This window comes from Odontesthes bonariensis, chromosome 17 (genome assembly GCF_027942865.1).
Source record: "Odontesthes bonariensis isolate fOdoBon6 chromosome 17, fOdoBon6.hap1, whole genome shotgun sequence".
Lineage (NCBI taxonomy): Eukaryota > Metazoa > Chordata > Actinopteri > Atheriniformes > Atherinopsidae > Odontesthes > Odontesthes bonariensis.
In genome coordinates, this window is record NC_134522.1 from 13,621,279 (window position 1) to 13,643,395 (window position 22,117).

A 22,117-nucleotide genomic window follows, 5' to 3' on the forward strand; every position below is an offset into this window, starting at 1 on the left:
AGTGTGTATTTGGCAGCCATCGCTGCAGGACTTTTTTACTTCATACTTCTGGCTGTTAATAACCTTCAGTTTGTCACATTTAGATATTATATGCTACACATTTTAACTACCAAAAGTAAACCTAAACAATCCTGTGCAGCCATTTGACTACAGCCCTCGGCGAAGAGATAAATCCAATCATACATGTCATGAACCGTTCTATTGTCCCAAACCTTTTATCGTTACGTTTCCCCTGCCTTTAACCCTGACCTCTGACCTCTCCCTGCAGCCGAGCCCTCATCGGAGAGACGAGCGTCCGGTCAGCTGTTACACCCCTGGCAGTAACTCCCATCTTCAGTCCGGGCTTGGATCCACAGGCCGGGATGCCGTCGGTCTCGCTAAGGACAAGCAGCGCCCCTACATGCCCAACCTGGTCAACAACGAGACTTACGGCACCATCCTCAACACGGGCTCCCCTCAGCCAGCTGCCGCCTCTGCTCCACCTCTGCCCCCGAGGAACCTGGGTAAGATCAGTCACATTAACATGGACTCAAAAATGGAGCTCAAAAACCTCTGCAGGCAAGATTGAGTTAGTCATTTATAGGCACGTTTAAGTTTAGCGTAGATGGAAAAAGATTGCTTATCACCATCCAGATAACCTGTCTGACCTGAAGCTGGCCTCTTTCCGGTGTTTAGGAAGTTGTATTTTTAGAGGATGCCCTCGAGGAACAGCCTCATTTACTCTGCAGGCCTGACTGACATTTTGACCTAGTTAAACACGACTGATGTCTCTTTGGAGACAGACTGGGTGCTTTAAAAACAGTTGGATGTGCGGCCGATAGAATTCATTGCACTTCTTACAGTTAAGCGGTGTGTGTCATTAGTTCACCTCAGTCAGTCTTTAATAGCATTAGTGGCTGTCTGGAGAGCTGCCAGCAGAAAGGAGGAGAATCAGCCTGCTCGGTTGCCCACCTCCATCTCCTCATTAACCGTCGCTCTCAGTTACGGCTCGACTTCCAAAGTGGACGCAGGTTCCGACAAAACGCACTCTCTTTAACCTGTCTCCTAATTTTTTCCTCCTGCATTGTCTCTTGTAGTCCACTTATCTTCTCTGGGAGGGATCAGTCAGTCCTCGGCCTCTAGTAGCTGGAAACCGGGCTCTTTAGACCTGGTTGGCCGACAGAGGTCATCCTCAGACCCCCCCAACATGCACCCCCCTGTCCCCCCCATGAGGCTCACTTCAACTGGAGGTAAGGACCCCGGTTTGGTGTTGCATTGCCCGATTACCTTTAAAGTGTTGCTTTTTAAGTTGTGGCTTTGGGAGCTGTAATCGTGCACACGGAAACTCCATTTTCATCATGGCCCCCCAGCAGACCTGTTTTCTGTGTTCAGAGACTCTGATACTCTCTTCAAACAGATTTTTAATCTCAGTAAGATCTTCCCAAGTTAAAAACTTGACCACAGCCACAAAAAAATACATTTGCTAAGTCCAGCTTTTGTAAGTGCTGAACATTTTCCTCAAAGATGTGACGAAAATGTTTCACTTTTGTTTGGGACTTTCTGCACCAACAGGAAAAAACAAAACAAATTTTAGCAGGTAATTAATACGTCAACTCTGAAGGTTTCAATTTAGCACCTCGGTTCCTTAAAGCTGCAGTTTGAGCCTTTTGCATCCAAATGACAGAACTGAAGATTTATGTTTTTTTCTGATAAATGTTCCAAAAAAACAAGTTTGTCTGGAGATTTCAAATGCGTGAACCTAACAAAGGCCTTGTGTTGACGTGTGTTGCAGGTCTGGGGAAGATGGAGGCTTTGAGCTTACAGTCCAAGTCAGGTCAGGGTCCGCTGGGGTCCAGATCAGTAGCACCTAAATCTCCTGCTGGGTAAGGATTTGAGAACACGCCGCACACGCTGTGCAGCGTTAAAAAAGCCACGTCTTCATCTGACTGTCACCCTGCTTCGAATATTGTTGTCAACGAGATTTTATTTTGTTTTTGCTCCTTTTCAGCACCGATAAAAGCTTCAACCGAGGGATCCTGAATCGAACAGAATCTATAGAACGAGCAGGTGAGTCAGCCGTCCCGGTGTACAGAAAGTTTCTACCCGTCAGGTCCTGTTTCTTTTCGGGAAAACGTGGAAAGTTTTCTTGCGGTTGTGATGCAATTTTCCTGTTCCTGTTCCTGTTCCAGCTAAGGAAGTACCAGGATGCCCCCAGAACTCCGTAGGTCAGTCTCTACCTCCGGCCCCCATGCTGAGAAAAGCCTATCCGGTGAGCCCCCCCCCCCGCTTCTTTTCATCATTCATATTCATATTGATGTTTGACCTTGTTTACTTCATTCGTTCTGCTGTACAGATTTAATTAGCTTCTTATTTTCCTACTCGTGGTTTAATCTCTTCTCCGTGTTGTGTAATGCCTTTCCCTGTTGTTTCAGTGTTTCCATTGTCTACTTGTGCAATAAATTTCCTTCCTGTAGTCGATGTCTCTGCTCCAGCCAAGAACCTCTTTTCTCACTTTAAGTAGAAAAGCTGTTTAGCTTCGTTCTGGGTGGAGGAGGAGGTTGGTTTCAGCATAAAAACATTGCTGGTCACTTTGGAGAAATGTTTAGATCGTGGTAGTTTTTCTTTCTTTGTCATTTCATAGCTCTTTCTCACAGCCTGTCTTTTAACACTCACATGGCATTATGAATGATGAATGAATCTGTTGTTTTTACTCCAAGTTCATGCAGCTTTTTTATGAATTAGTTGTTTTGTAAAAGCGAAGTTTGGCCACAGTCCCAAACTACTTGCCATCTCCTTTATCTTCAAACTTTGTTGTAGCTTTACATGGTCAGATAAAAGCCTTTGGAGCCTTTTTCTGATTGTGTTTTCCTCGAATTGTGATTTAGCTGAAGATCAGACCTTATTTTAAATGCAGTTAAAGCAAAAATCCTTGTCATTCCATTTGATTCAGAAATTTTGTCTCGCTGGGTGAACATACAGTAGAGATAAGGATGTTGAAATGACCCCAAATCCTGCACAAACTTGATCTAACCTGCTTGTTTTGTTCCTGTGTTTCAGAAGCAGAGGCCGAAGCGAGTGAAAGCCATCTACAACTGCGTAGCCGACAACCCCGACGAGCTGACTTTCTCTGAGGGCGAAGTGATTGTGGTGGATGGAGAGGAGGACCAGGAGTGGTGGGTCAGTATCGCTTAAGCTCCACACTCGTCTGCAAGTGTGTTTTTGGAACCTCGCATCTGTTTCCAGAGTAGAGCACAAAGCGCTCCCAGTTCAAGTAACTCGCTCTGGTCCAATTTCCACCGTGTACATGTCGGCTCGCTCGGTAACCATGGTGGTTCAAAGCAAAATCTATGACCTCATTCTGGCCAATACCCTCCTCCTCCTCCACCTCCTCTTTTTCCGCCTGCTGTTGCTTCCTCTGTGGAGCCCCTTGTGTGAACGTTGACCAGCTGCAACTTGTTTTTCCTCTGAGCCACCCCTGCAGATATGACCGTATTTAGTCAGTCTCTCTCGGTCCAAGTCCCCCGAGGTCCCCGCGATGCCTCTTCTTTGACCTTCGTCCAGCATCACTGTTATCGCTGTTTTTGCTTCTTAAGTATCGAGAATCCCGACGCCGTTCCGAGCCGCACAGACAACTGTGTCAGCTGTGGATGACGGCAGGCCTCTAACTCGACTTCATCACTGATCTTCGCTCTTTGTAGAGGCGGCGTGGTAAATGTGGTCGTGGGTTACGGCCAGACTGAATCTTGACATCACTCTGTATTTTCCTTTCCTTTGTATTCTTGCATAAACTTTGTTGGAGCAGAAACATGTCCCAGCTTTTTTTATTTTCAGGTGTAAGCGACGTTTAAAGTGACTTAAACGGGGATAAAAAGTATTGCCGTCTTTGTCATTGAAGGTAATCCAAATAAGAGGGAAATCCTACTGACTATTTTTCTGAGATGTCTGTTGTGACATAGCCTCCTGTCAAACCATTTGTACTTCTACGTGTAGGCATTTAGTCGGAATGGATGCTGTTGTTGATCTCAGTTCGATTTGATTTTTATTTGAGACTCTGCTGATTTGATTATTAGGGACCAGTTTACTTTTTACTGTGTCATCCAGAGTTCCGTGAAAAAGTTTGTGCACGAAAAGGTGACCGTGAATGATTAAGAGAGTAGAAAAGAACTGATCTCCAAAAGGAATAAAGGTCCAAATGAAAATGTTAGTGCAATATTAGTGCATTATTTTCCTTTTCCAACAATTGAAGAGTGAATAAAATCCAACGAGCAGCTTTAGACTAAAAAGATTGGTAACTTTTTACCAAGGTCTGAGAGCTTGACTCACTTCCACCTCAAACATTGTACCAGCAATCATCAGCTGTTTCTTTGTTAGGAAAGTAGAATAAAGTCATGTTTGGCTGTGAGGATTTAGCTCTCTGGAGCGGTGGCGCGCTGAGCAGCAACATCTGCACAAATGTGACCTTCAGGGAAGAGCTGCCGAAGGAAAACTTACTTTCACCCTGATCGCAAGATTCATTGTAAGAACTCTGCAAGTGAATATCTAAACCACCCAGATGCATTTTCTACACCAGTTAGAATAGGACTTTTTGGCTGCAATAAGACAATGTATGGTTGGTGAAGCGCAGAATTTTATGAAAAGAACTTGCAGAGCGCAGGGTGGGATAATGGATTGATCTTTTTATATAATCAGTTGGCAAAAAAAAAAAAAGATGATCCTACGCAGACCTCAGAGGAGCAGCGCGTGGAAGATTGTTTCAGAACATCACAGACTGAGAAAAACCCAAAACATTCTTGAGTTTTCCTCCCTGGCGTATTGAAGAACGCATTATAACTTTATATTCCTTTTGGAAATCAGACGCACGACGCGTTAAAGCGGCCCACACATGAACAGGTTCAGTCATCGGACGAACAAAGAGTGCAAACTCAGACATTCATTTTACGGTTTTAAGAATCAATATTGGAACACCTGAGTTAAAATGGCAATTCATTCCAAAACTCTTTTTAGATACCCACCCTATGTTTGTGTTAGGTGTGTGCTCGTGTTTTAAGTTTTCTGTAGGAGGATAAGGAGGATCATCCTAATCCTAGCAGTCAAGTGATTTAGTGTCTCTTCGCTGAACGTTTCGGTCGCTCTCGCTGCCCTTCATCCTCCTCTGACCTCGGCTCCGTCTTTTCCTCTTCTTCACAGGTGGGCCACATTGAAGGCGACCCGATGAGAAGAGGCGCCTTCCCTGTTACATTTGTACACTTCATCGCCGACTGAGGCGGCCGCCCAGGGTCTGGGGGAGCGTCCTGGGAGGCCGAGTCTCTCTCTCACCCGTCTCTGCCTCCAAACGTCAAAACGATCTGTCGCCCCGCTTTTCGCCACCTTCGTCATCGCCTTCCCTGGCGTCCCGTTACTGCTGTGTCGTCATTTTGGCTACAGCTTTGTGCGGCTGTTGCTGTTGGCAACCACTGCAAACGTGTCTGCAGGTCACAGAGACTCACTGGGGACTGTGTGGTTTCGACGCTTGAGGCGACTGTTCCTAACACAAAATCGAAAAGACCTAAATTGGGGAAAAAAAAAAAGATGATTGTAGTGAATGATCTCTGGCAATAAATGCACTTTTCTTGTCTTTATCTGTGTTCCAACGTGAGACGACATAAAGGAGGTCACGTGTTCAGTATTCATTTCACCTGTCTTCTGTTCTGCTGCAGTGTGCAGGCTTCAACTCTGAGATTACAACCATGTGTTTTAATGTACTAACCACTCGAAATGTGAACTTTACTCAACACGCTTACATTCCACATCTGCGCATGAGTAATTTAGCTCAAGTCTGCTTATAGATAACTTTCCAGATCTACAGGGGGTGGGGGGGTATTTAATGGTGCTAAGTTAACCCTGGAACATGCTGGAAGCTGCATCCGAGGGAGCGCTTCCCCGTCCCCATTTCAGCGCCTGACTGCCGTTGAAATGGGGTTGCTGCATGTTATATTAGCCTCCAACTAGTCACAGCTGGGAGAGAGAACCTCTTTCTCGGATGTGGGTAATGAATTCACTGTCGTACGTCTTCTGCAAATACTTTTCCGCACTGCCTGTATCAACTTAGCCTGGGTGGATCATATTCAACAGCAACTCTCCAGTTCTTCCTCTTCGTTTGCTTTTAGGTCAAATTCTGACACCGAGTGGAGCTCCGGCAGCCAGTAATTACCTGTGTGCTGAGTCTTTGCTTCTCGTCTTCCTTGTTTGAGGGATTAAAAGTTTGTGTGCGATGGCATGTGTCACCTGCACAGAATAAGCCACGCATGAAAGTAAATTAATAGCTGAAAAATGAGCGCATGGGAGTGTGATGAAACCTTGCTGTAGCTCTGACTTGTGTCGCTTTCTCTCGTCTTGGACAACATTCGCACCCTGACGGGCTGATGTTTTTTTGTTTGTTTTTTTTTTCCTTCAAAAAGCTAAATTAAGTCTCTTTGACACTCTACACAGCGAGGGAGAGGATTGTCCTTGATGCTTGAGCCTCTTTTCGGCTCGTCTCTGGACTCCTTTGCTGTAGAAAGATGCTTTTAACATGACTAAAACAGTGTAATTAACATTGTGGTTGCAGAGCAACTTCCTTTGTGTTTATATTGTTCATATTTTTGGCATTTCACTTGAAACCCAGAGCCTTCCGTGTATTTGTGAATGACCAGAAAAAGGAGCGTGTGAAAGCTCCCTCTTCATCATGTGTACTATTAACTCACTGGAAACAGAAGATTTAATAATCTATTTATGTAAATAGATTGGGGTTTTGTTTGTGGATATTTAAATGTAAAGAAGGGCGGCGTAAAACCTTGGGCAGTAAATGTCTTGTAATGCACTGTGGGGGGTGGTGAGCGGACCACCTCGGTTGGCCCCGCGAGCGCGCGTGCGTGCTGTAAACGCAAAGGCAGACACTCCAGCACACGCAGCTGGGATGATGATCTTGATTCATTCTTATTAACCGTCTGTGGCTCACTGCGTTCACTCTTGACGTGTGCAAGTAAATGGGAAAATTAAACTGGATGAATAAAATTTGAAAGAAAAAAAAAAATACCTGGCTTGGTGTGTTTCTTGTCAACTAAGGAGTTTATGTTCTTGTGGAAGTAGTGGCACCTTTGATCTCATTTCTGGGGGGCCACTCCTGCCCTTCTGTGCGGTCAGATCTCTCTGACCGTTTCCAGAGACATGGATGTGGATTCTTTTTAAGTTAGTTTTGTTTTCTTGACCTATGAATGATCCACGCATAAAAAGCACCCGATTTAAGGGATGAGTCACTTGTATCTACAGACAACTTGGCAAACAGCCAATCTGTATCTTTCTGCACTTTGTTACTAGCAGCATGTTGCAAAAAACGCATTTCTTTCATTTTTCCAAAGATGACACAGTTTGTCCAACGAGAGAAACTATCTGCAGCAGAATAACAGGATCTGAAAGTGATGTCTTTAAGAAAGGAAAAAATCCAGCAAAGACCTGAGAGACGCACCTGGACCTTCAGCTGATCCATCCACTGTTCACAGGCCTCATCAGAAATGGTCTCCATGGGGAGTGGCTGTCAAGAAGCCATTCTTAAGTAAAGGAAGCAGGGAGTAAAGGCTTTGGACTTAAAATCAGGGGCAAAAGGCAGAGAGATGAATCCTCAACTTCCCTGAAGCAGTGTGGGATCATCCTGACAGAGAATAGAACAAAAGGCAGCAAGCAAATAAAAAAAACTTTGGAATATCCTTCAAAAAGCCTGGAGAATGAAGACTACATACAGAATTTAAAAGAAAGCTCGTCTAAGAGGGTTCAGGCTGCGTTGAAGAATAGAGGTAGCCTGAGCAAACACTGACTTTTAGGTTCATTTGAGTTGTACAAACCGTTTTTTGCCTTTTATACTAGATTTACATTCATGTTTGCACACATACAGTTTTTCTGGTAATACATAAAGATTTCAGGGATGACTTACGACCTTTTCACAGCACTGTGCCATTTAAGCAACTAGCCTGCGTTTCAAAGCAACATTTGACCGGTTTGACTCGTTAAAACTACAATCCAGGCGATGCATCATGAGCTCCCTCTGGTGGGGAACAAAACGCACACTGCTGCACGGAAACCTGTTTCTGATCCTGCACATTCAAAAACACATTAAAACAAAATTACTCAAAAGTAAAGAAAAGACTAATCAGAGAAATAATCACTCAAAAGAACTCGTGTTTTGTACCACATCAAACCATTTAATAAGTAAGAGGCTCATTATTGTACAGGCTGAAGTCAAGTCAGAAGCACGACTGTAAACAAGCTATTTCCCAAAAAATCGTCCGTATGTAAAGAACAGCTTATTAGAATTCATGGGATGTAAGAAAATCTGCTATTTATTCACTAAAATTTAGAAGGGGGGGTTGGTACCAGCAAATTCTCTGGACTTTTACGTTAAAATAAACCTTAAAAAAAATGCACAAATGGGGACAAAAACAAAAAAGTGACGAAATACAGGTTGCAAGTAAAGCCAGTTTGTAACATTCCCTCCAGTCATAATGTCTGTTATTGTACCGATGCTGTTGGAGCACAACACAACAGGATTTCTAAATCTGAAGAAGGGATCTGAGCATCAGTCAAATCCGTACTGTGCGCTTTCTCTGCCGATTCATGTCTACCTATCTTATATGTACACACACAAACAGGCTGTGACCTCGTGAACCACTTCGTACCAAGATTTACATTAAATAAGGTTAATTGACTGTACCCTGCTAAAAGCTGCGCACTGTGTCCTCCCACGATTTGTAAATGCAACCATCTGCCTCTTTTCTCGCTGTGCCTTTTGCTCCTGGAAGGGCAAGCGGACAACTGAGTGCAAGGAAACTAATTCCCAGCGACTCCGTCTGAGCTGGAGGATGATGGGAGAGCCGGACGTCGACATAGAGGCTCATGGATTTTCCTTCCACGTCGCCACCGGTGACGATTAAAAAGCTGTAAAAAGAGGAAACTGTTGCGTTCGTATCGCAGCGGACATGATTGCTGGTTCTGCGGTTTGTTTCACCTCCCTCCTCCTCCTCCTCCGGTTGCTCGGACCTCAGGACTTGTCGGATGACAGCGCGCAGTCAAAAGAAGCCGACAGCACCTTGCAGATGGACTGGGCCAGCTCCTGTTCAGACAAATCACAGACAAGACAGGAGCATTAGTCAGGGACGGTGGGTGTCGCCCCGGGCAGTTTGTGTTTGTGTTTTTATATTTAGTTTTCGATAAGCATCCGACACTCACTGAGCTGCTGCACTGGTACACCCAGATGCTGCACTCTTGTTGCTTCGAGTCGGTGGTTTTCAGAGCGAGGAGGTTCTTCCCTGCGCCCAGGCCGTCATCGTAACACAGCATGCGCACTATCAAGTAGAGAGGGTGTCGATGCAGCACGTCCTGTCCGGTGGGAACAGGACAAGACATTTGATCGTGGACTAATTTGCACCAGAATCATACATATTTGTAACGTGTTCAGGAAAAATCTTGGGCCATCCAGTGGTTTAAGTAGAAAATTTGATGAATGCGCCGGTTCCCGAAAAATTTAGTGGGGAAAACGTTTTGTGGACAATTTAAATATCAGAGCCAGCAGCTTTGTACATCATATAAAAACACAGTGACTCTGAATATATAACCGACACTCACACACTGGTCAAGCGAGGCCACTTTGACTCCGTACTTGGACACAACCAGAACCATCTCCTCATCTCCAGGGACGAAAGGCAGTTTTCCGTCTTGCTGTGGGAAAAAAAAGAAAACCCCAAAATATTTAGAGTATCTTCACCACGATATTATAAATCAGTGTCTGTAACCCTGAGGCGTCTGAGGGAAAATGTTCTCCGGCACCGTACCTGAGCCGCGTCGATATAGTTGATGAGGTCCAAAGGTTCCTGAAGGGTCTTGCTCATTTCAAACTCTAAGCTCTCAATGGAGCCCACGTACTTTACCCGAAACTCGGCACATGTCTCAGAGGTGCTGTTTCCTACAAGGACGCACACCAACGCTCTGTTAGAGGAAAGAGTGGCGGGGCTACACTGAAGTTTGGAGGAGTTTAACAGCAGTCAGACTGACCTGAGCTCTTAGCGGAATCTGTATCGAGGCTGGCGACAGTGCTCGATCTGGAGAGTCCTCCCAAACTGGAGTCAACAGACTACACAAAGACGAAAGCTGGATTAATACAACAGAGAGAGAGAGGAGTTCGGAGTGTCGTAACAGTGAATGCACATGCTACTGCACCTTGCTCTTGGTGCTGATCTCGCTGCTCTGCGAGCTGCTGCTGCTGTGCCGCTTCTTGACTTTCCGAAACATCCTTCACCATGACGACCGCATCCAGACTCCCACCTCCACCGACCTGAATCATCACGGCCCAAAGCGTCACACACAGCAGGACTCCGTTCTCAAGTCTCAAACGAGATGATGAATAAATGAACGTCTAGTTTGAATAATGGATGCTGCAGTTTTTTTGTTTGGTTTTTTTTTTTTTCGGGGGGAACTTCTCTGATGAACGATGACTCAGTCAGAGTAAACAACGCTGTATAACCCATAATGATGCAAAAATACCAGTAAGTGGTTTAAATCCAAATGAGTTCATTTCAGGAGTTGACAAGACCAGATTTTTGCCAGATTTCCATCACAACAATAATTAGATTGAGATTTGAAAGGTCTTTTTCAACAGTGCCTTGGCAAAGACGGGCAGCTGCTCAGTCCAGCAATAATTACAATGCAGATACATAAATAAATGATTATATGCACACAAACAAATCAGTTAATCCATCAAAAAATGCAAAAACTCTTTTTCCCTAAAAGTGACCGATTTGTCCTTGTAGATTTTTCTTTGATGCCGGGTGATGACTTCACTTGTTATGATTATTGTCATAACTTTCCGTTCAGTGGCTGTAGGCAGCTTTATAAAACACAGCAAAAGAGACGGACAACACAGCATTTTATAAAACAGGTGTCTGAGGTGTAATTTGCAGAATTCTGTTTTCTGAAGGTTCATTTGGCCAAACGTGGCCTGAAATGCTGCGTTTTCGGCTTTATAGTTGTGTAAAGTGAAGCAACAAAACAGAATACAGCATTTAACTGTGGAAAATGCATATCATACTTCTCGTTGTGGTTGGTGTAATAGTTTTTTTGCACTTTGTAGCCGCTGTAAATGCGCGATATAAAAACGTAATTAACATCTCCTTTGCTAATACCAAATACATTATCGGTTACCATGATAACGACACAGCTAAGGAGGCGACGAAAGGGACACCAGTTACACAGGAAACCATTTTTGTCTAATACACCTGCTGCTGTAGCAACCTCCGCCAACTCCATTATGACAGCTTTATTATATTATCTATTATAAAATAGATGTTTTTTCTGAGCGGGATAAAGGTATGTGAACTATTTTGAAAAAATGAAATTATATGAGCTCTCATGACAAAAATCATACACAAGAATCAACAGGTTGCGCAACTCTCGTTAATCAAACCATTAGCTAACTAACGCGCGTAGCAGACAACATTTCCCGTTATGCCAAAGCTACACCCTAAAAGAAACGCACCGACGGTTGATACAACTCACTGCAATCAACCTTAAAGCCGCTTTCATTAACGAAGTTGTCAACCAGCGACTAACGGACCTTCGTTAGTGAGCATTAACGCAGTAAATCCAGTAATCTTAACTATTTTACATAACGTATAACTCTTCGTACCAAAACCACTTAGAGACTCCTTTCGGACAAAATTTTCTTCAAATACGTTTTGTATGTACCTTCTGTATGAGTCTTCAGTTTCCCTTTGAGTTCACCAGCCTCCGCCCAAACCCACTTAAAGGGGCCGCAACCAAAAAACTCAGCAAAAAATAAGATAAATTAGAAATATAACCACTGAAACTAAAAGCTATTAAATAGTATATATCATTAACTTGGTACACAGTTTAAGGCTGCAAATGATCTGAAGTTAGTATATATCTCTATGGCTGCCGTACTCCGTCTTCTTGCGGGACCTTTGTTAAAACTCTTGATTCTAGACGGTTATATTTTGCAGGTGCTACCGGAAGTTTGCCGTTCCGAAGAAACGCCCCTTTTCTTCATTCAGAAAATGTAATGCACATTGCATTGTGACCGCATATATTTTTCTATTTTCACGTCATTAAACTGTAATATTTAGTACATATGGCTACAAAACGTAAAGTAGATATATTCGTACCAGCCGAAGAAAGCGACCAGCTCCTAATTCGTCCTCTGTAAGTTAATCATTTTAATTAATTTTATTTTTTTTGACAATTGCTTTTTTTTTTTTTTTCTTTTGTATCACCTTCTGAGGCCTGTAGTACGAGGCAGGATTAGTGTCTCAGTGAGGACAATTTTAGGTTCAGTTAAGGATGTTCAGTATCATGAAGCGGGGTCATTTCTTACCAGGTTGTGTCACCATGGCAACATACCTGGAATCTTAACCTGTCAGCATCTAACAGCATCTTCACATCAGCAGAAGGGCATGCGTTTGTAGCCTAAAACCGAAAGCTATTATTTTAAAGCACTGTCTTTTTTCGAGCTTTGAATATTTAAAAGTAAGAAGGCATGATTTAAATGATCAGTCATTGTTTAAACTATGATGAACGCAACTAAATGCATCAAATTATGTCCACATTCATGTAATAAAAACTGATTTGACAGACCATTTATTTATTCGTTCATTCATTCATGCACTCGTTCATGCATTTATTAATTAATTTAGCAATTTAGAGCCTTGATGTACTTAGACATCTACCATACGCCCTCTGACTGGTTTAAATCGCTTCAGTGTTTATTTATTTATTGTTATTTTGTCTATTTGAGGATTTAAAACAGCGAATTTCATCTGACAGATTTAGACCACAACTTTCTCAAAAAAGCCTCAAGGATGCACCTGCAGCACATAATTAATTAATAATTAATAATACTGTAATTAATACTTACATAATGACATTCAGGATCATAGAACTGCTTGGCAAGATCTCCTTTTTTAGGGTTGATTACGCCGGATCACCTAAAGATAGCCTGTGATATGTTGAACCTGCCCCGCAGTGCAGGCCCCAGCTAACTTGTCACTCTCCTCATGTTACAGTGGTGCTGGTCAGGAGGTTGGGAGGTCATGTATTATCCTGGAGTTCAAAGGGAGGAAAATTATGGTAAATATGATCATTTAGGACCTGTACCCGCTTGCTGGTGTGTGACTTCATACATTATGTAATTATGATGAAATGTATATGTTACTAATATTATATAATGTATTTTTATTTTCACATGTAATCACTTTGTTAATGATATTCTAAATATGCGTTAGTTGCATAAACACTGTTTTATCTTTTTCAGTAAATCTAAAGCCGGATTATTTTCTAAATTATGACATTTATTTGTATCTGTTGTATACCTGCCGGAGGGACTCTGTAGCCCCCCCTGGAGTTCAAATACTCTCATTGTCTAAAGAGCGGATGTCAGCCATCTGCCAGGACACTCCTCACCTTCCTCCTTGCGTTTGATGAATTGGCTCAGGGGCTCCGTGGGTTGGACAACTATTTTATTGGGGTTTGATGCTAGTCCTAGAATGTTAAAGATGAATGTGCTAAACAGAACGCTGAAACACTCAACTGTAATTCAGTAAACTATTTCTAAAGTCTGCCAATGAGCAGAGAGGTTTCAGAGAGTTTTCTCAGATGAAAAAGTTGTCGGGGGAATTTTCTTGATTATGAACAAGTTACATAAAAATCCATTTTGGCAGCTGGACTGTGGCATTCACCCTGGCTTGGAGGGAATGGACGCTCTCCCTTACATAGACTTGATCGACCCAGCTGAAATAGACCTCCTGCTCATCAGCCAGTGAGTCCTCCTTATACTTCTGGCACTAATTTGATTTCAGACTTTCTCAAGGTTCTCCTGCATTTGATTCACCCCAAACGTTTCCTTTTGATATCTTGGTCAAATTATTCAAGTCTGTTCCACATCGTCGCTATCATATGTGTTATTTGCTGTTGATGCGCATGCTTTGTCCTCAGTTTCCACTTGGATCACTGCGGAGCTCTGCCCTGGTTTCTCCAGAAGACAAGCTTCAAAGGGAGGACCTTCATGACCCACGCCAGCAAAGCTATTTATCGCTGGCTGCTGTCAGACTACGTCAAAGTCAGGTAAGAGCGGAAGTGCTAGAAAACATCCTCCTCTGTTGAATTATTGATGAGGCATGCAACTTTTCTTTTTCAAATTCCAGCAACATCTCTGCAGACGACATGCTCTACACTGAGACTGACCTGGAGGAGAGCATGGACAAGATTGAGACCATCAACTTCCACGAAGTCAAGGAGGTGGCCGGAATCAAGTTTTGGTGCTACCACGCCGGTCATGTGCTGGGAGCAGCCATGTTCATGATCGAAATAGCTGGAGTCAAAGTAAAGGATTTTCAATCTCTAATTACTTTCTTTCATTACGTCGATCATAGAACTTTGCTTTTCTCACAAGTCCACTGTCTCTCCCTCCATCCAAAGCTGCTGTACACTGGAGACTTCTCCAGACAAGAAGACAGGCATCTAATGGCAGCTGAGATCCCAAGTGTCAAACCCGACATCCTAATCATAGTACGCGAGCGTTTAAAAATGGGTCTTCACGTGGAATCATTCACAAAGAACAGCCATTTTAAAGAATCTTTACATGATAAATACTGTTTTTGTTCTTTTTGCAGGAGTCGACCTACGGTACTCACATCCATGAAAAGAGGGAGGAGCGTGAGGCTCGGTTTTGTAACACAGTGCATGACATCGTCAACAGGGAGGGCCGCTGTTTAATTCCTGTGTTTGCGTTGGGGCGTGCCCAGGAATTGCTGCTTATCTTGGGTTAGAAGTCACCTTTTGGCCTCCTCATTCAGCTTGCACCTATTTGAGGGACATTTCTGTAAAATCCAACTTCACTTGTGTTGCTGTCTCTATTTCTGACAGTTACTGCACTCTTTTTTAGCATGATAACACTTATATGTACAGATAGCTTTGACTTTTTGCCAGCTTCTCTTCATTATGTATCAATCAAATGTGTTATGTTCTATTTTAGATGAGTACTGGCAGAACCACCCAGAGCTCCACGACATCCCCATTTATTACGCCTCATCCCTGGCCAAGAAGTGCATGGCCGTGTACCAGACTTATGTCAATGCAATGAACGACAAGATCCGCAAGGCCATAAACATCAATAACCCTTTTGTTTTCAAGCATATCAGTAATTTAAAGGTAGAGCGTGCAACAGACACCCACAGTGCATCTCTATATCCTGATAATTAAATTCTGCTTCTCTTTCGATGTCTGAAAAGCAATAATGCTGTCTGCTCTTTGCAGAGCATGGATCACTTTGACGACATCGGCCCCAGTGTGGTGATGGCGTCTCCGGGTATGATGCAGAGCGGACTTTCCAGAGAGCTCTTTGAGAGCTGGTGCACCGATAAGAGGAATGGAGTTATCATCGCTGGCTACTGTGTGGAGGGCACGCTGGCTAAGGTCAGAGCATGGACAGATACTTACATACTGCAGTGTCCACGCAGTCAAGCCTCCAGTTAGATTCGCCCGTAATCTGTGTTGTTTTCAGTTCTTTTTCATTGACTAAGGGATTAATACCGAATATGAGCGGGTTGATTTGTATTGAAGGTATTTCAGCTGGAAATGTGATTATTGTTTGGACTCTGCAGCACATCATGTCTGAGCCCGAGGAGATCACCACCATGTCCGGCCAGAAGCTGCAGCTGAAGATGTCGGTGGACTACATCTCCTTCTCCGCTCACACCGACTACCAGCAGACCAGCGAGTTCATCAGGGCTCTCAAACCACCACATGTGGTAGGAAGGGGCCAAAAAGAAAAGAGTCATCCTGTGTTACTGTCTCTGTACTCAACACATTTTTGCAGCTGTGTAAATGTAAAAAGCTTTGCTCGATGAAAACGGAGGCGCTTCTTTCCTCTCAGATCCTGGTCCACGGGGAGCAGAATGAGATGGCTCGTCTGAAGGCTGCGCTGATCAGAGAGTACGAGGACAACGACCAGGTTCACATCGAAGTCCACAACCCGCGCAACACCGAGGCTGTCACGCTGAACTTCAGAGGAGAGAAGCTGGCCAAGGTACATACACAGCCATCTTCATTTTCTTAATCTTTGCGTTTGACTGCTTTGTTGAAGTTGGGAAGTTTTCTAGAGTAGAAGCTACCAACATCAGTGCATTTAAGAACTATAGAGAAATGTCAATTTTGATGCCATCAAAGCACTACAAAAAGAATGAGATAGAGGCACGGCTATCATCGTGTTGCATCATTACTCCTTCTTTGTGACAGTTTTTGGTTCATGGGAAACTGAGGATGCTAATGATGAATACAAGATTTCAGCTGCTCAACACTCTGTGGTCGTCGTTGTATGATTCTCCTCCTCATTAGGCGCCGCACATTTTTAATAGAAGCGAGATCGGGACTGCAAGCTGACCACGCTTGGCTTTTGCACCTTTCACGTTTTAGAAGACTTTCCAACTTTCCTTGAAAGGGGGTTTGTACATATGTTTGAACAAAGGTACTCAACATTTCTCCTTCTCTCAGGTGATGGGTTCTCTTGCCGATAAGAAGTGTATTCAGGGTCAGAGGGTGTCAGGCATACTAGTGAAGAAGAACTTCAACTACCACATCCTCAATCCGTCTGACCTATCAAGTAAATCAGTTTTCTTTAACTTCAAATGTAAAGTTGTGCTGCGTGGTCACAGAACTCAAACTGAACTAAATACTGAATAATTTGTTGTCTCGTGCTGGAGCCACTGGACAATACAACCATCCTCCTGCATAGCAGCACACTGCTGCCAGCTGTAGTAATCCAATGTGTCTGCTCCGTCTGCAGCGTACACAGAGCTGGCCATGAGCACGGTGAAACAAACCCAGGCCATTCCCTTCACTGGGCCGTACTCGCTGCTCGTCTGCCACCTGAGGAGCCTCACTGGTAAGACTTCCCATCACGTGTGACTACTCGTTCATTCATTCAGAGCGCAACTTTTCCCCCTTTCATTTCATCTAAGTGCTGACCATCTGTCTCAGGGGACGTTGAAGAGCTGGACGGAACTGAGAAGAGCACTTTGAAGATCTTTAAGAACATCACTCTGATCCACGAGGTCGGCATGGTGCTGCTGGAGGTGAGAGGCCGCACCGGCGTCTTTATGTCATCCTGCTGGGTCACTTTGCAAAATACAGTGATGCAAAGTTAGAAATTTGATCAAATTTTAATAGAAATTTAGTTTGTGGTGCTCATAGAGAGGTTGGGACTTTGCGGGGTTAGTAATGGCTGCAGTTCACTCAACCTTATTTTCTTCTTATCACCCGTTTCAGTGGGTCACTAATCCTCTCAATGACATGTATGCTGACGCCGTCACCACTGTGGTTCTGGAAGTCCAATCAAACCCAAAAGCTCAAAAAGGTCAGTTTGGACCACACTAACTGTTTACCTGCGGCTATACTTATGAGTAGCTATGAAAGTAAGGAGTAAACAGCAATTTACTTGTGTGGCAGCAAAATTCCATGAAATCAGTGATCATTTTCTGCTCTATTCGCAGTCATGGAGACCCAGAGTGCCATTATGGACATGGCGGTCTTCCAAAGCCGAATCGAGGTCATGTTGCAGTGAGTTCTGCAATAAATCTTTCACATAACATTGTATACACATGGATAAGTATGATTACAATATCAAAATGTCAACACTCAATTTTTCTCGCTTCAAATATCTGCAACGTTTTTGTGTCCTCGTTGTTCTCAGGGACATGTTTGGAGTCGAATGCGTGGACTTCAGTGATGGTAAAAGCATCTCTGTGACAGTCGATGGGAAGACGGTTAACATTTGTCTGGAAACGCGGGTGAGCGACCGTCCACTGGTCAATGCAAGATAAAGGAGTGTGCATTTGCTGCTTGATTTTGCTCCTGACTTCTTCTCCCCTCTTCAGTCGGTGTGCGACGAGGATGAAAGCCCAGACGACGACTCCCTGAGAGAGATGGTGGAACTGGCGGTGCAGCGACTCTATGATGCCCTAAACCCAGTTATCTAAAGGTCTGCTAAAACTCGAGTTAATACTAATCGTTCCAAGCATTCAGCACATAACGACAACTAAGTCTCATCTCTTGATTGTTGGACAACTCTGACTTTTCATGGAACTACTGTAAGAGAAGAAAATAAGCTATGTGGAGTTTTTTTTTTTAAATTTAAAGTAGGTTTTGTTGTTTGTTTAATAATGCGAGCACTTTGTTGTAATATATTTTATTGTATTTGTGTAGATTCACTGTAGGTTTTGCACTGATTTGACACAGTTGTGTTTATGTTTAATTGTGATGTGAACTGTGAATTTTTACAAGTATTAAATTGATGTTTACTGTATATTTAATGGACTTCAAAATATATGTGTGGAGTCACTTGTTTTAACATTGTCAACGCATCTTTTTTATTTTATATATCAGTTTCCGCTTATTAGGAAGCTGAGAGAGAAAGAGATTTCATGTGCAGCCTAAGGCTCAACACCGCACCGTGTTTAATAATAATCAGCTTCATAGTTTTCTTTTAAAATTGCTTTCAAAAGCAAAGATCACAAACCTCCACCTTACCTTCTGCCTTGGAGCAGGAACAAAGGTCCCTTGGCTGAGGTATGCATGTTAACCAGATGGCCACTTGACATCCTGGCAATGGTATTTTTTTTATTAAACTGGGGGTTGTTAGAGGCTCCAAGAATGGACGCTGCAACAGACCTATTGCTTCTGCTCAAGTTCTTATTACATTCATTTATCTGCAGTTTTTTTTCGATTAATATTTGATTGAAGAATGCCACCCTTTCAACTTTTTCCTTCATTTTCTCAGCAAATACAGGACCCTTTAAAGCTCAGTATCATCTATAATCCTGCCTGTTCCTAAATTGTTAATGTGGTAGTTTCAATTTGTCCATCAGTCTCCCACAGTCCAGTCATTTTATTTCATTTTCTTCATATAAAAGATTAATTTGTTTAAAACTTGCAGATCTGTAGTTTTACACAAAAAACAACAGGGCAGGGGTGGTCGATGGCGTAGTGGGTTAAGCAGACACCCCATGTACAGAGGCTACTGTCTGCAGCTGCAGCTGGCCCCGGTTCGAGTCCCGCATCGAACTGCCCTTTGCTGCATGTCTTTCCCCCTCTCTCTGCCCCCTGCTTCCTGTCTCTGTTGAACTGTCCTGTACATTAAAGGCATAAAAAAAGCCCCCCAAAAAAACAACAGGGCTGATGGCAGAGACAATTAATGATTTGGGTACCAAATAACAGTTTGAATATCCTGAATTAGGATATTAACTGAAATCAAAGTTCCCAAATAACGTTATAACACTGGCAAACAATGAACCAGGTTAGAAGCAAACCTGAAAGGTCCTCTGATCAGCAGGTGGAACCGCTGAGCATGCAAAGCAAATATGGTGACATATGTTTGTCTCAGTGCAGCTTTTGGTCAGTCCAGGAGCCCGTTACTCTTTATGTTTGAAAATATGCAGACATTAACATCTCTAACTCCACAAGTCTTTATTGAAATGTGACCAAAAATGGACATAAAGATTCTTTGGATACTAAATATTACGCATCTCGCAGCATCATGGTCTTCAGACGTGTCAAGGTGTTGCTCTGGTTAGCACCGGCATGAGCAGCATTTTCATATTTTTGGCAAATGTTCAATCCAATCCAACCACACATTTGACAACACTCAAAACCAGCAGCATGTCAGAATTTGTTTTATTTCCCCACAAATTTCTCAACATTTAAACCAGGTAAATTTACCTGGAGCCTAACCGTTGCCACTTTCAGCTGCATTTGAACATGAACAGTGATGCACCGAACCAAAGTGACCAGCACTGCTCATAAGTTATGTATTCCTAAACGAACAATATAACCATTGACATTTACAATAAACTCCATCAAAGGCACATTCTTTAGAATAACCATCTGACCACAGTCACTGCAATGCCCCTGTTTGAGGCTTTCAAGTAATCATTTTCTTACATTGCTCTAAATATCCCATAAATAGCATTACATCAAGCCATAATTAAAACGGAGCCATTCGGAAAAAAATCAAATTTGCCAGCCGTATGACTTTATGAAAGTCAAAAAGATCAAATGAAAGATCAAACGGTTGTAAATCAACCACTGAAGCTTCCTGTGTTTGCATGTGGCGACGCATGCTCACAATATGTTGGCACAGTGGAGAATTATGGGTGACAAACCAACAGAGAACGGTTCACCAAACAAAACCCAAAACAGGACCAAACATATACATTTGAACCTTAATTTTTCCAAAAAGACAAGTGTATTCAGAGAGTGATGTGAAGTATAGTGTACTTGCTCATATGCAAGTTCCAAACAGCCCCGAACAAAATTATTTCCAATCACACTTTACACCGAAGTCTCATCAATTGGAACAAATGAGTGATTTGTTCTTGAACTTGTCAGTTCATTTTCTGTCCATCTGCTAAGTACTTATTCGTTATCACAGCTCAGTAAGTAGTGTTGCATACAGGAGCGAGAAGGGGGGTGAGGATATGATGTTTTCCATCCACAGTACCACCACGTTCTAAGGTTTTATAAACACATTACCATTAACGTTGGTTTAAGCTCAATAATAACCCCACAGCTAATACCATAAGCATCCCCACTCCAAACTCCATCATCCTCTCCATCTTCTTGTCCCCCACAGCAGTCTGCTTCCTCTTCAGTATCTCCTCTTTTCGGACTCGGATTTCCTTTTGTCTTTGCAGCTGCTCGCTGTAGTGAGACTTGAAAAACGTGTCGAAATCAAAGATGCCTCCTCGGCTGTCTATGCCCATCACAGACCGCTTGCTGTCGGTGTGCCGACTCGCTGAGCCCCCGGTGGTGTCCCTGGCAGAGGGCCTGCCTGTAGTCAGGTCTGACAGATTGAGGAGTCCTCGGTCATATTTCTTCCGGAGCCCCTTGTTTCCCAGCACCATGTAGGCTTCGCTGATCTCCGAGAAGCGCACAGTGGCCTCGTCGCTACTCGCGTTTCTGTCAGGGTGGTAGATGAAGGACTGCTTGTAGTATGCCGTTTTTATCTGAGCTTGAGTGGCGGTAGATGACACCTCCAGGATTTCATAATAGCCCGTTTTGGTTCTGTAAAGAGGCTCGGATCTGGTCCCGTTGTCACTGTACTCCCTGATGAAAACTAACTGCCCATGTCCTGGGTACAAATACCGACAACAGGAACTCTGCTGCCGACGGTAAGAGTTGGACAAAGTCCTTATAAACTTGGCATAGTTTCGGTATGGAGGAAGGTTCCTCTCAATACGTTGTACACGAGGCTTGCTTGAAAGCGAATGCTCTTCAAGTTCACGATAATGATAGTTTTCATCAATATTTTCGTTTTCCAACCCAGTATCGACACCACTAACCAGTTGTGCTACCCTTGTGTAACTGTCCGGAGAGACTCCACTTGCCATTTTATCCGCTGCATTTTCGACTCCATTTAGTCCGAAAATTTTTATGTCATCCAGCAGAAACCCCGCTGTTAGTGACGAAGCGTGCAGTGCCCCTCTCTCCTGTTTGCTCGGGCTCTCCAGGAGGTAGCGGTTGTATACTTTGAGCGCAAAGTCGTGCGCTCTCCTTGCAGTATACTGCCTGACCTCCGCCATGTTGCCCGAGAGTTCCGCGTCTGAGGAAGCTCCTCTTACTACAGCGCCCCCCAGTGGTGAGTAGGAATAATTACACTAGATGAGTTTGGCTTTTTTTTCTGCGATTTTTAAACTTTTTATGGGGTTTGATAACCGGGACAGGGTATGTTTACAATATTTATCACAACACATACTAACACAACTAATCTTTTTTTTTTTTGTTTTACTGTTAGAGAAGTGATTTCAAGTAAACAAATCCATCAACTGATAAGCAAAACGTTTTAGCCAACAATGGTCAAAACTCTTGCTTCTGATAGTTGACAGAACAAATATTTTAACAATGTCTGTAACAAACTGTGTCCCGCTTTCTTTTTTGAGTATTCCACTGGAAAATTAACATTATTACAAGCTCAAAATAAATGACTTAGTTCTGATAAAAAAATAATAAAAAATGTTACAGTAGGCTAACCTGAATGATTTGGTAACAAATCTGCGAAGCAGAGGTAATT

General features: G+C 43.2%; 4 protein-coding genes across 5 annotated transcripts in view; 2 read left to right on the plus strand and 2 right to left on the minus strand.

Annotated features, from left to right (window-relative positions):
* Positions 1 to 7,012, plus strand: part of asap2a (ArfGAP with SH3 domain, ankyrin repeat and PH domain 2a) — a 52,058-nt gene extending 45,046 nt beyond the window's left edge. The window contains exons 22-28 of the mRNA XM_075487985.1: positions 269 to 503; positions 1,077 to 1,229; positions 1,772 to 1,862; positions 1,988 to 2,046; positions 2,169 to 2,248; positions 3,037 to 3,156; positions 5,167 to 7,012. Of these exons, the coding sequence (XP_075344100.1) occupies positions 269 to 503; positions 1,077 to 1,229; positions 1,772 to 1,862; positions 1,988 to 2,046; positions 2,169 to 2,248; positions 3,037 to 3,156; positions 5,167 to 5,241 (813 nt within the window). The 3' untranslated portion in view covers positions 5,242 to 7,012. The remainder of the gene's footprint in view (positions 1 to 268; positions 504 to 1,076; positions 1,230 to 1,771; positions 1,863 to 1,987; positions 2,047 to 2,168; positions 2,249 to 3,036; positions 3,157 to 5,166) is intronic.
* Positions 7,013 to 8,182: 1,170 nt separating this feature from the next.
* On the minus strand, positions 8,183 to 11,953 carry itgb1bp1 (integrin beta 1 binding protein 1). 2 transcript variants are annotated; one of them, XM_075447978.1, is made up of 7 exons: positions 11,728 to 11,953; positions 10,204 to 10,318; positions 10,039 to 10,117; positions 9,819 to 9,949; positions 9,613 to 9,705; positions 9,217 to 9,366; positions 8,183 to 9,100 (listed from the first exon to the last, which is right to left on the minus strand). In XM_075447978.1, exons 2-7 carry the CDS (start codon positions 10,273 to 10,275, stop codon positions 9,029 to 9,031), a joined length of 597 nt encoding a protein of 198 aa, XP_075304093.1. In that variant the 5' UTR covers positions 10,276 to 10,318; positions 11,728 to 11,953; the 3' UTR covers positions 8,183 to 9,028. The 2 variants fall into 2 exon arrangements, with proteins under 2 accessions (XP_075304093.1, XP_075304094.1); XM_075447979.1 differs by having other exon boundaries at positions 11,669 to 11,736.
* An 87-nt stretch (positions 11,954 to 12,040) lies between these two features.
* Positions 12,041 to 18,343, plus strand: LOC142366164 (cleavage and polyadenylation specificity factor subunit 3). The gene is made up of 18 exons (XM_075447977.1): positions 12,041 to 12,201; positions 13,062 to 13,125; positions 13,716 to 13,813; positions 13,990 to 14,118; positions 14,199 to 14,376; positions 14,473 to 14,562; positions 14,667 to 14,817; positions 15,029 to 15,204; positions 15,310 to 15,468; positions 15,657 to 15,803; positions 15,929 to 16,081; positions 16,546 to 16,654; positions 16,838 to 16,936; positions 17,032 to 17,126; positions 17,320 to 17,407; positions 17,544 to 17,610; positions 17,744 to 17,840; positions 17,928 to 18,343. Exons 1-18 carry the CDS (start codon positions 12,131 to 12,133, stop codon positions 18,027 to 18,029), a joined length of 2,073 nt encoding a protein of 690 aa, XP_075304092.1. The 5' UTR covers positions 12,041 to 12,130; the 3' UTR covers positions 18,030 to 18,343.
* Positions 18,344 to 19,548: 1,205 nt separating this feature from the next.
* On the minus strand, positions 19,549 to 21,773 carry LOC142365988 (uncharacterized). The gene has a single exon (XM_075447752.1). The coding sequence runs from the start codon at positions 21,627 to 21,629 to the stop codon at positions 20,583 to 20,585; it is 1,047 nt and encodes a 348-aa protein (XP_075303867.1). The 5' UTR covers positions 21,630 to 21,773; the 3' UTR covers positions 19,549 to 20,582.
* Between the last annotated feature and the right edge of the window lie 344 nt (positions 21,774 to 22,117).